Source organism: Pelodiscus sinensis, chromosome 26 (assembly GCF_052426305.1).
Source record: "Pelodiscus sinensis isolate ZL-2025 chromosome 26, ASM5242630v1, whole genome shotgun sequence".
In the NCBI taxonomy this organism is placed as follows: Eukaryota; Metazoa; Chordata; order Testudines; family Trionychidae; genus Pelodiscus; species Pelodiscus sinensis.
Window position 1 is genome coordinate 14,295,813 of NC_143077.1, and position 15,672 is coordinate 14,311,484.

Sequence of the window (15,672 nt, forward strand, 5' to 3'; positions counted from 1 at the left end):
AGGCAGTGCAACAACTGGGTTGTGTTAAACCCAGTGAGCAAGCGACACAGTGTATGCAGGCTGCACAGAGACCACAGGGCGTGGAAAGGGGCGACCTGGCGGAAGCCAAGAAATCTGGCCCAGTGTTCTTCCTCGCTGGGTTTTCCAAAGCTGCCCAAGTGCCCAGCTCCTATTTGTGTTACAATCCCAGCCCCTCGTGCCTACTCCGACCCGCCCTCCACAGCACAAGGGAGACCTTGAAATCAGTCCTGCCTGCGAGCTGTCCCGGCCCCCTCTCACCGTCCATTTTCAGGGCAGCGGAGATCATCTCGATGCACTTGTCCCTGACCGAGTCTCCTGTGAGGTAGCAAGACGCCAGGAAGCAGATGGTCGGCGCAAACGTGGGGCTGGAGGGGCTGCTGGGCGTCTCGGCTTTGGGTTTGGTGCTGCTGGCTCTGGAGAGAGGAGACGGGACGTCACCACAGGCAGCCCCATGATGAGGCACCTTCCCCATTAGCCGTAGCCTGAGGGGCTCCCGGCACCCACTGAAGCATCTTCACGGGCACGGGGTCCCTCAGTGTGACACCTACGTCCGCTGCCCTGGACCCTCTCTGCCCCACACTGGCCAGCTGCAGTCCCCAGGTACGTCTCTCCCGTGCACAGGGAGTGGCTGCAGACCTCCAAGCCCCACCCCTCCATCCCACGCTGCAATGGGTCTGTCTCCACCCACTAACCCACCTGCAAACTCCATCGGTCCCCACTGGCCTGCACACGTCTCCGACAGTCTTCCCCTCTTCTGCTCGCAGGCCTTGGCAAGATCCATCCATGCTGGGAATTTCCCACCATTCCCTTACGAGCCGAGACCTCACAATTTGGCCGCCCTGCATCTTTTAATTGGGTACCCCAGGGCTCTTATCCCCATTTTACAGATGAGAAACTGAGGCACAGAGAGATGAAGGCTCAGATCCTCTGAGGTGTTTAAGTGCCACCCTCCCATTGGTTTCCATAGGAGTCAGGTGCCTTTGGAGGATCTAGGCCTAAGTGACTTGCCCAAGGTCTCACAGACAACCGGTAGCAGACAGGGACTTGAACCTAGCTCTCCTGAATCCCAGTAGCTCTAAGCTCTGGGCCACTGAGCGCGGATGGCCTCCAGCGTCATCTTCTCTAGGCTGTCCCACCGTCCCCTACCTCTCCTCTCTGCTGTCACTGGAGCTCTTCCGAGAGCTGGTGGGAGAGGCCGCTGGGTTGGAGCCGGTCGAGGGCCTCCTGGAATTGAAACAGGGAGAAATAAGAGTGCTGGTGATGCCAGCAGAGAAACCAGGGCTGAGGTTGTTCTGGTGACCCCAGCCACGGATTTGTAACCCCACGGAGATGGGCAGGGTCTCCACAACCGATTGTCAGGAGGGATCTCAAACGCTCAGAACTAGCGGCCTGCCCCAACCACCACTGAATGCAGCAAGCGTTCTTCCACCAACTTGCTCTGGTGTTGGCTCATGTGCATGGTGGGATCTGAGGTTACAACCTTCTACGGCCTGCACACAAAGCCTCCCAAGTCCTGGGGGAAGGGTGTTTGGTCTTTTGGGGCATGTCTGCCTGGCAGTGAAACACCCGCGGCTGGCCTGTGGCCGCTGGCTTGGACTCACAAGGCCCAGCTCTGGGAAAGGTGAAAGGAAGCCGATGCGCCCAGTGTAGTGCACCAGCAAGGGACTGCCAGGCACAGACTCCAGCCCTGGTGCTGCGCTGGCCAGGCAGCACGGTCCCCACTCCCCTGGGCAGCTCCAATGCTAAGCCTGCTGGGCTGCTCCATGCCCACCGCCCCCACCAGTCCCGGTGTAGGCCAGCCGGGCTGCACAGTCCCTACCTCTCCGGCCAGTCCCGGTGTAGGCCAGCCGGGCTGCACAGTCCCTACCTCTCCGGCCAGTCCCGGTGTAGGCCAGCCGGGCTGCACAGTCCCTACCTCTCCGGCCAGTCCCGGTGTAGGCCAGCCGGGCTGCACAGTCCCTACCTCTCCGGCCAGTCCCGGTGTAGGCCAGCCGGGCTGCACAATCCCTACCTCTCTGGCCAGTCCCGGTGTAGGCCAGCCGGGCTGCACAGTCCCTACCTCTCCGGCCAGTCCCGGTGTAGGCCAGCCGGGCTGCACAGTCCCTACCTCTCTGGCCAGTCCCGGTGTAGGCCAGCCGGGCTGCACAGTCCCCGTCGCCCTGGAACTTGGCCATCAGAGCTGCACAGTGGCCGCACTCCCAGCCCTGAGCTCCCCACCTCCACCCCGAGCCCCCTGCCCTGAGCTTACAGCCCTGTGCAGATACAACATTTCCACACTTGTATCTGCAAAAATGAGCCATGGATATCCAACGTGTGTGTAGGGTTCTAGATACAAAATGTGTACCTGCATCTATAGCTGTAAAAATGAGCCGTGGATGCCTGCGGATACCCATGGATATAAAGCAGATCCGCAGGGCTCAGGCTGAGCCCCGCATCCACCCACCTGCCCGGACTCCTCCTCTTACCCCACTAGGACTCCAGCACCCTCCACCTCCTGCCCTTCCAAACTCCCTGCCCTAACTCCTGCACCCCCTACATCCCCATCCCCCACCTGAGCTCCGTCCCTACTAGGGATGTGAACGACTAGTTGACTACTTGCTCCCCCGCCCTTGCTGCCTCTATCAGAAAGAGGAAGCAACGGGGGAGGAAGGGAAGACGAGGGGGCACTTCAAAGCGTCAGCGCTGCATGGAGCCCAGGGTCAGCTGGGGACTCCGAGTCCCCAGGCTCCATGCGGCACTGCTGCTTTGAAATTCCACGGGGCGCACGGGGCCAACAGGGACAGTTTGAGTCCCCCGCTGGCCCCACGCTCCCCACAGCGCTTTTGCCTTTGAAGCGTAGCAACGGCCCTATGGCTGTTCCTACACTTCAAAGGCGGAAGCGCCCTTATTGACTAATCAAATAGTTGGTGAAAACTGCATCGACTATTCAATTAGCCAATGAATCTAAATTTCACCTCCCTACACCCAGCCCTGAGCCCCCTGCACCTCCAAACTCCCTGCCCTGAGTCCTGCACCCCCCACATCCCCAGCCCCTCCCCCAGCCCTGAGCCCCACCACAAGCCATCCCACACTTACATTTCTTAGAGGTCCTGTCCCATCACAACCCCCCAGACCTGACCCCATCCCCCAGGGAGGGTTGTGATAGGACAGTACCGCTAAGAAATTGAAGTTAGTTCCATCCCCCACTCCCCAGCTATGGGGCTGTAAAATTGCAGTGGAGACATCTGGGCTTGGCTTGGGCCCTGGGTTTCGGGACACGCCCCACAGGGTTCCCAACACGCCGGCTCCAGCCCAAGCCCAAAGGTCTGCACCACGAGTTAGCAGCCCCGCAGCCCCAGCCAGCGCACAGAGGGACACACGAGATCATCGGCCGCCCCCCCACTCAGCAAGGCCCATGTGAGCTTTACTGCCTCCTGCTGGCTGAGAGCTCAGCTCTGCCGCGAGAGACAGAGCCCCCGGGAGGACCTGCATGCCAGCCCCACAGCATCCCTGCCTCCTCCAGCTCTTTCTAGGCTTTTGCGTGGTGCCCAGCCACACGGTAGCCAAGAGCCTTCTGACAAGGAACCTCCATCCAGACACTCTCTAGCTCATCTGCCTGCGCCAGTTCTGGAGACGGGGCCCGTCCCGGCGAGGGAGTAGCCGGGGCCCAGAGCTCCATAGCGCACTAGGAACAAGCATCCCCTGCCAGGCCCCAGGATCCCTCCTTGGAGGCTCTAGGAGGGAGCCGGGTGAAATGGCAGCCCTCAGCGGGCTGGCTGGAAGAACGCGCCTCCCCTTTACCTCTCCACCGACGGTCTCTTCTGAGGGGAGGAAGAGGCCGAGGAGGAGGCAGTGGTGACGGTGGAAGCTCTGGAGTCTGCAGAGTCTCTCCTGAAAGAGAAGCGGGGGAGGAAGGGCCGTGTCCCAAAGTGCAGAGAATCAGGAGGGACACTCCCACAGAACCTGAGAGGCACAAGGGCCGGGAAAATCCCTAGCGAGGGAATCCTCCCCCGGCCTTGCCAGGGGCCATGCAGAAAGGCCGCTGACTGCGTGCAGAGCAGGCCGCGGCGGACGGAAGATGCCTTGTTTTGGGCACGTTGCTCCCCCAGAGACTGAGAAGCCAAACGGGCCACCACACACCTACCTCTCCTTCTTGCCGTCCGAGTGGAACTTTTTAGAGGCAGCGGGAAGGGCCCTGCAGTCGCTGGCCTCCCTTCGTAGGGAAAACACACAGAGGGGCGAGAGGTTAGCGCACCTGAAATCCCAGCACTGGGCCCACAAGCCCCCCTTGCTGACATCTGTTAGGGGACCCGCTGCACGGAGACATGTGCCAGCTGTGGGGGCGCTTCCTCCCCATTGACCCGTCATCCACAGACCCCGGCATGGACGGGGACTCCTCCCCCACCCAGTCAACCACCAGCAAACAGCAGGTTCGTCACATCCCCAATTCAACTGGAGAACTCAAGCATGAGTCAGTCCCCCCGGCCTCGCCATTACAGCATCACCTAGTGGTTAGAGCAAAATGCCTGTAGTCAGGACCTCCTGGATTCTGTTCCCAGCTCTGAGAGGCAGTACAGATGAATGGTTAGAGTGGGAGGCTGGCAGACAGGACTCCTGAGTTTCTGAGGGTTTAACTATTCATTTGAGAAATGTGAAGCATAAGAATAACTCAAATCATCCATGTTCATAGATTTTAAGGCCAGCAGGGACTATTCTGGTGTCGTGTGACCTCCTGCGTAACACAGGCCAGAGAAGCTCACCCTACCATTTCTGCACATGTCCAGAATTCCTGTTGCTGCTACAACAGATCTTTCAGCAAGACATCCGGCCTCGGAGAAATCCACCATCTCCCATGTAATTAACGAGCCAAACCCCGGCCCTCTTCCCTCTCCAGGACAGAAAGTCCTTCCACCAATGGGCAATCACACAGAATGAGACGGTCCCACCGGAGCAGAGATCTGATCTCCCCAGCTGACACCCTGGGACCAGCCACGAGCTTGGCAGAATTCTGAACTGCGATCCAGCTAGGAACGTCCCAGCTCGCTTGTGTTTCTACAACCGGCCAAACTGCAGGCCCTGCTCTAGATACTTCTCAGAGTTTCGTGTCCATCAGGAATCTGGCTCGGAATCTCTGTGGGTCGAGAAATACTTGACAGCCTCAGCTCTCCCCTGCTTGGCTGGAGAATCAAAGGAACGTGGCAGGTAATTCACGGATTTGGGGGCGGCTCCAGCTGGACTCCTTCCAGGGGCACGTTGCTGTTGTAGACCTGTCCTGAGCTCACAGCGGTTTTGGAGACAAGTGCCCGGGCCGCAGCCAAGCTATTGCAATTGGACATAGTCTGGGCAGCGCAATTAGCTGTCCCCACAGTGCCAAACGCTGATTATAAGATCCTGGGAAACTGCTGAATGGTATCGCTCACACGTGGCAAATGGGTCTTGGTAACAGCACCGGTAATAGTACAGACAGACCACAAAGGGAGGACTGAAACACAGTCTGCCTTCTAGGTGCCCAGCAACCAGAGCACAGGCCAGGGCTCAAAGGACCTGGGTTCTACTCCTGGCTCTGCCACTGGCCTGCTAGGTAACCTCAGGCAAGTCACTGCACTGCTCTGTGCCTCAGTTTCCCCATCTGTAAAAGCATGACACTGACCTCCACTCGGAGATCAATCTCTGAAAGGTGCTACCTAAAAGAGCTGGGCATTGTTATGCGTTCATGCTGGTATAAAAGCTTTGTGCCTGTAGAAAGGTCATTTCAGCCTTGAAGAGGAACAACTTCCAGGTTCTGGTCCCAGCTTGATCTGAGACCCTTGCAAGCAAGAGGACAGGGGTTCAAGCCCTCTGTGACCTTATTCACGTCACCCCTGCCCTGTAACTGCTACTCCCCAACTAAAGGATTTGTGGGTATATCAGCAACTACCTGTCTGGCTTGGAGTCTGCAGAATGACTCTTGGGGGTTGCTGCATGAGAGCTGGACTTGCTGGATTTCCTGGGGAGAAAGAGGGTTTGCAGAGAGGGGTTTCCAGCACTGTTCTATTTTTATATTTTTACAACATCCGATTTTCACCCCCCCCCCCCTTTTTCTGTCTTAAACACCAACCCCACGTACTAAACAAGGTGAAAGAAAGGGGAAAAAAATGCCCCCCTCATTTCTCGGTCTTCTCCACTCATGCCCCTGACAGCTTCCCCCATCTACGGGCTTGTCTACACGGAGACTCCCTGCGTGTCAGCCTGGGGTGTGAAGCAACAGCACGTGGACCTGTCACACGCTAGCTGGCTGGGCCCTGCTAAGATGCACTAAGAGTTCCCTGGGGTGCTCTGCTCTACTCCCAAGGCAGCCGGGCAAAGCACACTCCAGAGTCCCGGAGCAGCAGGCCAGGGCGCTGTGGAGTTACAACTCAGCCTCCCTGACCACAAGCCCAATAGCAACCAATGGGCCAAGCCCCAACCCCTTGTATTCAAACTACATAGGAGTCCAGGCCCCAGCTTGCTCCCCTCCGTTGGCACTCAGCTGCATCACTCAGGGGAGGAGGCCTGGGGAAGGGGTGGAACCACCCTCCCCCCTACCCACTGGCAGTGGGGCACAGAGCGACATGGCTGGGAGTGGGCTGGGACCGGGTCGCTCAGCTTCTCACCGCCACCAGGGAGTGTGGGGGCAGGCCCGACTCCTGCTGAGGGCATCAGGGCCCCTGCTTGAGGAGGGGGTTGGGAGCAGGTGTGGAGTGGAGGTGGGGGCAGAGGCCCAGGAGGGGCAGGAAGAGGTGGGGAAGGGAAGAACAAAGCTAAGACAGGGGCTTTGGGGAGGGGGTGGAAGGGGGTTGCCCCAGGCCCTGCACTCTCTAGGGATGGCCCTGCTGGGCTGGCCAGGGAATGGAGCTGTCCACCAAAGCTAGCCCCACTGCATATCGTGCCTCAGGCACCATGAAACTTGGGGCAATTTGGTGCCCTGCATTCCATGGTGCCTAGGGTTGCCAGATGATTGAAACAAAAATATTGAACACCCTCCCCCCCCCCAAAAAAAAAACACCGGGAAAAAATTATTTTGAAGGGGGAAAAAAAGGGGGGGAGAGACCAAAGTTGTTGAGCAAAACAAAAAACAAAAAAAGGGACTCCAAAGATTTAAGCAGCCAAAAATAAAAAAAAATGAAAATGAAACAGCATTAAAACAGCATGTCCCCTTTAAGAGTGAGTGCAGGGAACAGAGGAGCGGTTGAGCACTAAGACCCAGGTCTTTTGTCCCGCAGCCATTTGGTGCTGGCAGCCTTGGGGAACCAGGTAAGCATGGGGGCTGGGGCCAGGGTACTGGGGGTGTTGGAGGCCAAGGGGGGAGGCCGGGTGCTGAGTATTTGTGGGGTTGCCAGGTGCCCGGCATTTTCGCCTCCTGGCTGGGGAAAAATTCTGAAAATACCAGACACCTGGCAACCCTGATGGTGCCCCATGCAGCTGTGTATTTTGCGTCTGGGTAAGGAGGGTCCTGTGGGCAGTTCCACCTGCAGGCAGTGCCATAGGTATCCTCACCCAACAGGCTGGAAAATAAGTCACACAACAGCATGTCTGGAGTATTGTGTCCAAATCTGGGCCCCCCAGTACAGAAAGGACATGGACACATTGGAGAGGGTCCAGCAGAGGGCAATCAAAAGGATTAGGGGGCTGGAGCACATGACCTATGAGGAGAGGCTGAGGGATCTGGGCATATTTAGTCTGCAGAAGAGAAGAGTGAGGGGGGATTTAATAGCAGCCTTCAACTTCCTGAAGGGGGGTTCCAAAGAGGACGGAGAGAGGCTGTTCTCAGTGGTGACAGATGGCAGATCAAGGAGCAATGGTCTTCAAGTTACAGCAGGGGAGGTCTAGGTTGGACATTAGGAAAAACGATTTCCCTAGGAGGGTGGTGAAGCACTGGGATGGGTTCCCTAGGGAGGGGGTGGAATCTCCATCCCTAGAGGTTTTTAAGTCTCGGCTTGACAAAGTCCCGGCTGGGATGATTTAGTTGGGACTGATCCTGCCTTGGGTAGGGAGCTGGATTTGATGACTCCTGAGGTCTCTTCCAGCTCTATGATTCTATGATTCTGTCTTCCCCTTGCCCGCTGCCCAGATCCAAGCAATAAGGAGGTTGGGGAGTTTACCTGTCCTGCTTTGGATCGGAAGAATGTTTCTTTGAGCCAGGAGGAGCCTTATGACTGGGGAAGTCCCTTTAAAAGAAAGGGAAAAGGTGCAGCAGGTTACCAACACACAGTGGCTACGTCTACACTGGCATGATTTTCCGGAAATGCTTATAACGGAAAAGTTTTCCGTTAAAAGTATTTTAGGAAAAAGTGCGTCTAGATTGGCAGGATGCTTTTCCGGAAAAGCACTTTTTGTGGAAAAGCGTCTGTGCCAATCTAGACGCGCTTTTCCGCAAAAAAGCCCCGATCGCCATTTTCGCAATCGGGGCTTTTTTGTGGGAAAGAAATCTCTGCTGTCTACACTGGCCCTTTTCCGGAACAGTTTTCCGGAAAAGGACTTTTGCCCGAACGGGAGCAGCATAGTTTTTCCGGAAAAGCACTGATGATTTTACATTAGATCGTCAGTGCTTTTCCGGAAATTCAAGGGGCCAGTGTAGACAGCTGGCAAGTTATTCCGGAAAAGCGGCTGATTTTCCGGAATAAGTGGCCAGTGTAGACACAGCCCTATTGCTTACAAAAAGCCTGATGGTCCAAGAACCCCAGTGGGCAGCTCGCACCTTTCTTTGTGTTTTTCCTTGTGCTTCTCGGCTGGGCTTTGGCAGAGTTTCACTGGATGGGAATTCGCCTCATCAGGCTGCCAGCTGGGAAAGTCGAGACTTTTTTCTTTTTTATTCTTTTGCCCTTCCAAGGTCTTGTCTCTCTTCGGGGTCTCCGAGGACTCTAAAGAGAACAGAATAGGTTGTCACAGATGCTGGCTGCAACTAAAATGTGAGGTGGGGGAAGGGCACGTCTAGTCACCAAGCTGGTGATAATTTCATACCAGCTAGGAAAAAAACAAACAACTCATGAGCACTCGGCTTGGGGAAGTTCCCTCAGTGGTCCCCTTGGACATTCAGAGCAGGGTTATAAAGGGCCTGGTCCAGATCTTCCTTACAGTAATTTTCCGCCTTTCCAGCCCCAATGGTGCCGTCACTCCTAACGTACATTGATCTGCAGAAGCCAGCCTGAGGACCTGCAGAATCCAACCCATTGCTACCGGGGGCACGGTGGCCCAGAGGGTCAGTGCATTAGCCTGTTTGCTTCTGAGACTTGGGTTCCAATGGCCACTGGGGCTAGGCCACCAACTAGAAGAGACGGGGTTGCTTGTTTCAGGTCAGGATTGGCCTGGCAGGTGATGTCCCCGCTAATCTTTTCCATCCATGCGGAATACATTTTTCTACGTGCACCAAGACGTGCCAATGTGCACCACATGCAGAAACAAAAAACCTCGGGGGTGGTGCTCTGCTAATCAGCTGGGTGCCATTGGAATCTCTCCTGAACAGCTGCACAAGCGCCCAGCTGACAGTACGGGGAACTCTGCTGGCAGGATTGTGTACAGCTCCAGGACAGGAACATCAAGCAGCTCAGGCTTGGTGCCAGGCCTGGGGAACCAGGACTGGCCCAGCTAAGAGGTCCCTAGGTCAGGGATGAGTTGCATGCGCGAGCAGAACATGAACGTGGACGTACAAGTTGAAACAGCAGGGTAGGTTTGCACCATGAGAAGGAACGGGAGACTTGGGGCCAATTTCTTGCTCTGACATGGACTCCCTGGGTGACCATGGACAGTCACATAGCCTCCGTGCCTCAGTTTCCCCTCTCTAACAGCACCGCCCTGCTTCACAGGTGGACTGAGAGGGTAAATTCATAAAAGCTGGGCAGCTCTTTGGGATCTGCTGTGTTTTGGGGACACAGGCATTATTGTGGTTCGTGAGTGCACACCCTGAGCTGCCCTGAAAACCAGAGCTAGTACAGTAGCATGGCTTAGAGTCGCTCACACATGACCTGGCCACGGCTCTGTCCTGATCGTCTCACCAATAAGTCACCAAATGACCCCTCTGACAAATTAAAACCAACCCCCTGGCCCATTAGCTCCTTGAATCCCGGGGATGTGGGACTGTGAGGTCTGTGTAGAACCAAAGGGTGTAGCGAGGTTTTGGGACCACTAGCATTTTACTAGTGAGGCGGCGGCAGCCTCAGGATCGCTCACCTAGCAGCCGTTTCCAGTTCTTGATGAGGATTTTCGCCAGGGCCACCACCTCCTCATCCGAGCACTGCTTCCGGACAGTGTTAACAGCCACACCAATTCTCGTGGTCTGGGAGCACAAATGGATGGATGTTTGTGATTAAGCAGATCAAAGAGGAAAGAAGAACAGAGAGGAAAGGTAGCGCAGTGGTGCACTCACTACTGCAGAGACCCTGTGAGACCTTGGGTAAATCACTTAGTTGCTCCGTGCCTCAGTTTCCCCAGCTGTATAATGGGCATAATAGACTGCCCTGCCTCCCAGGAGGTGGGGAGGTGTTTAAATGTTACAGCAACAGGGGCCAGGTAAGTGCCATGGGCAGGGGCTATCTTTTTGTGTTGTGTTTGTCCGGCACTTAGCACAGTGGAACCCTCGTCCTTGACTGGACAAGTAGATGTGACAATAACAGAAACAATAAAGATGATTAATAAATACAACAATGGATGGATAGAAACTGATATGGCTCCTCCTTCTTCTGGTGGGGGCCTAAAGGAACACATCAGGAGAATTCCTGCGAGTAGGCGCTCGCTGCCGCCTGCTTTCCCAGACGGAGGAGAGACCCAGACAGGGACAAGATTACAGCTCAGGGCAATCTAGGGATGTTAAATTTAGTTTAATCGACTAGTTGATGGAATTTCCATCGACTAGTCAATAGGCGGGGGAGCCACAGCAGGGTTAGCTCGCGGGCCTGAGAGGTAACCCCGCTGCGGCTCTGCCTTTTAAATGGATTAAGAGCCAGCAGACTCTTAATACATTTAAAAAGTAGAAGCGCAGCGGATGGGCGACCCCGTTCCCCTTACCGCGCACCAGCCTTCTAAATGTATAAACCCTGCTGGCTCTTTATACATGTCAAAGGCTGGTGCACAGCGGGGGGGACCCACCAAAAGCCAGGAATCAGCCTTCCCAGCTCGCGCCGTGTCCCCCCCCCCCCCACCCCCCTGTGCTTCTGCTTTTTAAATATATTAAGGGGCAGCGTCTGGGACTGGGCATGAACCGGGAATCAGGATGAGCCAGGAAGCACCTGGTCCCCGCTACCCCCCTACATCCCCTGCCCCCCACGGAGATGTGTTTGGGGGGGACTGACTTTTAAGCTGGCTCCCCTTAGCACTGGCAAATGACTAGTTAAGGGACTAGTGGGTTACATCCCTAGGACAATCACAGCTTGCTTTTGAAATATCTCAGGTGAACTGGTGACCTGGGGTGGACCCTCCCTCCCGCCAGCAAGTCTTGGATGAACAGGTGACCGGGGGAGGACCCTCTCTCCTTCCCCCTCCCTCCCGCCAGCAAGAGCAGTCATCTAGGGGCTGGTCGCTGAAAATGACCAAGTCCCTTGCAGCTGTGATATACCGTTCTCCACTGAGGAGCTACGCCCTGATTCCTTCTCTCTAGTGCTGTCCTTACTGGGAAAGAAAAGACATGCCCGGCCCTACATTCTGTTTAAAAAGCCTCTGGAAAGCAATGACCTGAATTCAAGTGGATTGAAGGGCTCTTTCGACACCACCGCATGGGGGGGGGGGGGGGGTTGTCAGCCACGGGAACTGAACCTGGGGTCTCTCCAGGAGGCCGTACCTGCCCCAGCTAAAAAGCCTTGCTCCCTTAGCCCAGGCTGTAGTTGGCTCAGCGAGCACTAGTCGGCCTTGCCTCAGTTAGAGGGGAGTGAAGCGCCGCACCAAGTAGGTGGAGCTTACCCGTGAATTAACATACTCTGGATTCCAGGTTACCTCCCTTTGCACTGCTCCGCTTCAGCTCCAAGAAGCCCATGAGATGCTGGCTGGAGCTATGGACACCACCCTCTCTTCCACACACACCCCTCACCTGCAGCAGCTGGATGGTCATGGTGTAGCTGTTCAGTTCCTTCAGCAGATCGAGAGCTCCCTCCTAGGTCAAACCAAAGCTTCAGTAAGCCCTGAATCGGCAGCGCTGAAAACCACCCCTGGATACAGGCTCTGCTTCAGAGGGTGCCCAGAGGTGGTGGGAAAATCCTGTTCCAACCTGTCCTCCCCAGGCCAAATTCTGCTCTCTGTAACACCTCTGCTGCTTCGTGCAGAGCGCAGCTGGGGCCACCAAGAAAAGGCGGCTTTATTTCAACCCCGGACCACTCCAGGCACTGACCGAGATTGGGAACCCCTTTGGGCCGGACACTGCACAGACACGTAGGAAGAGACAAACCCAAAGAGCGCAGAGAAGCCAGCCAAGCAGGTGGGAGAAAGAAAACCTCGTTGCTGCTCTGGAGATGGGCACCAAGGCCCAGAGACATGAAGTAACTTGCCCAAACTCAAACGGGGACACAGTAGCAGAGCTGGAGTTGAATCAAGCGAACCTTTTTAACCTCAAGGCCGTCCTGAAACACCCAGGCCTCTGAACCCCCTCCCCCCCAGCTTATCTCATTGGCCGTGTGCCAAATTTCTATTGCTAGCTACACCAGCCAACGCCCAGAAAGCTAGTGGCATGACTTTGCATGGACGTTCATTTTCTCCTGTGTCTCTATTCTCCCACCAGGAGAGGAAGGGTCGCCCAGTGGTTGGGGTAGGAGGTGCTATTCAGTTCCTGACTTTGTGACTGTCAGGGCTGTTCCCCACTCGGGCACTCGGACTGCAGAAGATGGGGGCCCACAAGAGATCTTAAGTACCTTGCCTTTATAGACCCTGCTTACATAAACTCCCTAGAGTCACAGATTCACTGACTTCGGGGGGGTAGCTGCCACCACCAAGTGAAAAAACAACACCACCCCTTACTTCTTGATCCCAGGAAGAAAGCACTTGGCACTTCTTCCAGAAGGGTACCCCCAAGGTCCTTTACTAAAAGAGAGCTCGAAGAAGAAAAAAAAGAGAGAAAACAAGCTGCAGTCTCTGGTAACTGTCCGCTCAGTCTTAGGCAGGCAGATACACACACAGACAGATCTCCTGTTGCTTTCCAGGACACACGAATCAAATCATTGCCTTAAAAAGGGTGATTTTATTAACAAAACCAAAAGATATACTTGATAAAGCATACTTGGTTGCTAGGTATTACACAGAAATTGAGTAAAACAAAATAAAACGCAGAGAGCATCTCTGGGTACGCTCTTAGGCTGTGTCCAGACTCCATGCCTCCGTCGACGGAGGCATGTAGATTAGCCAGATCGGAAGAGGGAAATGAAGCCGCGATTAAAATAATCGCGGCTTCATTTAAATTTAAATAGCTGCCCCGATCTGCCGATCAGCTGTTTGTCGGCAGATCGGGAGAGTCTGGACGCGATGCCCCGACAAAGAAGCCTTTCTTCATCGACACAGGTAAACCTGGTTTCACGAGGCTTACCTGTGTCGATGAAGAAAGGCTTCTTTGTCGGGGCATCGCGTCCAGACTCTCCCGATCTGCCGACAAACAGCTGATCGGCAGATCGGGGCAGCCATTTAAATTTAAATGAAGCCGCGATTATTTTAATCGCGGCTTCATTTCCCTCTTCCGATCTGGCTAATCTACATGCCTCCGTCGACGGAGGCATGGAGTCTGGACACAGCCTTAGATAGTGAGTGGGGAAGGAAAGGCACAGATTCACACAGACATTTATCCAAGCAACCAAAAGAAAGAAAAATACCTTGATTGCAACTAAATACACCTTTTCCCTCTACTCACGATCCATGCCCAGTTCACTCCCATGTCCAATATTTCTTCTAGGCACGGTAATTCTAAGTACTGCATCGGCTCCCTCCAGCCCTTCTTAGATTCACCCAAAGGAAGAGCAGACCAGGTAGAAGAGCACTGTATCCCCATTGGCTCTTCTGGCTCTCTGCCAACACCCTTGCTAGCTACCTGAGTTTAACCCCTTAGTCACAGAGTGCTGGCCAGCGCTCCTCCTATCCATCACAACCACCTTGGGCAAGTCGTTGCCTTTCTGTGCATCAGTTTTACCAACTGTCCAACAGGGATAATAGCACTCCCGTGTCTGCCTCCCAGGGGTGTAGGAGGAGGAATACGTTAAAGACAGTGACCCGACAGGAAGCAGGGGGGTGGGCAAATATGTGCCACAGCAAGACAGATCCCGCTTTTGGTCTCCCATTCACTTCTTTTGGTGAGACAGCCTCCATCTCTGCAGCTCCTATTCCACAGAACCTCCATGATCTCGCTGCCCCCAGGGACTCTCCCTCACATTTTAATTCCCAGCTGAAACTCTCTCCTCTCTTTGCCTGTGCCCCTCAAGGTCAGTTTTCTTGCTATCAGTTCCCAGTGGAAAGCATTTTCCCAGCTCTAATTTATAGGGAAGGGGATGAGCAAAGAGGCCAGATTCTTCATTGGTGTCAACTGAAACAGCTCCATTAAGCTAACCCAGCAGCGCAGATTCGCCCCAACTGCAAACCTGGCCCGCAATGGATAAAACCCCCAGTCGCTCATTTCAGTTGATTTGACAGCTCTTCCCACAGGCCACACATTCTAACACGAAACGTGCATCTTTCAGCTACTCCAATCCAATTCCCCACGCCCGGGAAGGCTGACAATGACTCTGTACGATCTGGCTGCCGTGAGTCAAAAGAAAAACTGGAACCTACATTTTTTAAAAGCTCTTTTTTATTATGATATTTTTATTCCCCGGACGGGGGAGGTCACATTCATAGCAGATGGAAAGGAGATGCCACAGTTGGGCCTTCTCCAGTTTCTGCATGTTTCCTAAGCCCAGCCCAAGCTAGGGAAATGCATCTGTTGTGGATTCGTAGGGTAAAGTGCCTCAAACAGGCCCCAGTCCCTCTGGAGTGTAAGCACGGAGACCAGGCCAAGACTTAAGGAGACCCTGGATAGCAACTCTAGGCAGCACAGAGAGCCAGGGGAGAGTAGGAGGGAGTCTGTTCAGGAGCCTTAACGCAAGAATCCCCTTGCCCATCTCAACAGCAGTCTTGGTTTTTCTCTCCCACATGGACCACCACACATGGGGCACGGAGACTGGTAGCGGCAGCCCCCGAGCGGGAGGAGAGGAGCAGGCTGGCACCAGATTGCACCATGGTGCATAGCTTGGTTCCTCCCCAGCTTTCTGAGAGTACGAGGCAGCAGCTGACACCAAACTACAGTCTGATACCGCGATGGCTGGGATCCGATTACAAACTTGGATTCGGCAAGCAGGCTCCGCAGGGGGCGTTCAGTTAGACGCAGCAAGCCCAGCCCTGCTGTCAGTGACACCGCTGTAATAACCGGGGCTACCGCTTTACCCGAACTGGGAGCACCACTGTCCAAACCCCATGGAAGTTTGGAAGGTGTCACCCTAACCTGTCTCAATCAGTGAAATGTACGAGAGGGAGACGGAAAGATTGAACTAGCCCAAACAAAGAGGCCTCGTGAGAGAACTCAAGGCCTGGGTTCAGACTGTGCCTGGCAAATAAGTCCAGCGCGGGCCCAGAAACCAGCGAATCGAACTTGCTGTTGGAAACTCAGCCGAGCTGGTGGACGAAATAAGGAGAGAACGAGTTGCTCTGCTGGACGCTCCC

The 15,672-nt window shown here is 54.9% G+C and overlaps 1 protein-coding gene across 2 annotated transcripts in view; it reads right to left on the reverse strand.

Moving 5' to 3' along the window:
- The window catches only part of TCEA3 (transcription elongation factor A3), a 34,201-nt gene that overhangs the window by 9,011 nt on the left and 9,518 nt on the right, over window positions 1-15,672 (reverse strand). Inside the window, exons 2-10 of one of the 2 annotated variants that reach the window (XM_075908669.2) lie at window positions 12,035-12,097; window positions 10,186-10,291; window positions 8,717-8,879; window positions 8,121-8,186; window positions 5,918-5,986; window positions 4,145-4,213; window positions 3,802-3,891; window positions 1,168-1,245; window positions 280-434 (exon numbers count right to left, since the gene is read on the reverse strand). In XM_075908669.2, coding sequence (XP_075764784.2) covers window positions 280-434; window positions 1,168-1,245; window positions 3,802-3,891; window positions 4,145-4,213; window positions 5,918-5,986; window positions 8,121-8,186; window positions 8,717-8,879; window positions 10,186-10,291; window positions 12,035-12,097 — 859 coding nt within the window. The remainder of the gene's footprint in view (window positions 1-279; window positions 435-1,167; window positions 1,246-3,801; window positions 3,892-4,144; window positions 4,214-5,917; window positions 5,987-8,120; window positions 8,187-8,716; window positions 8,880-10,185; window positions 10,292-12,034; window positions 12,098-15,672) is intronic. The other variant, XM_075908671.2, reaches the window with a different exon arrangement.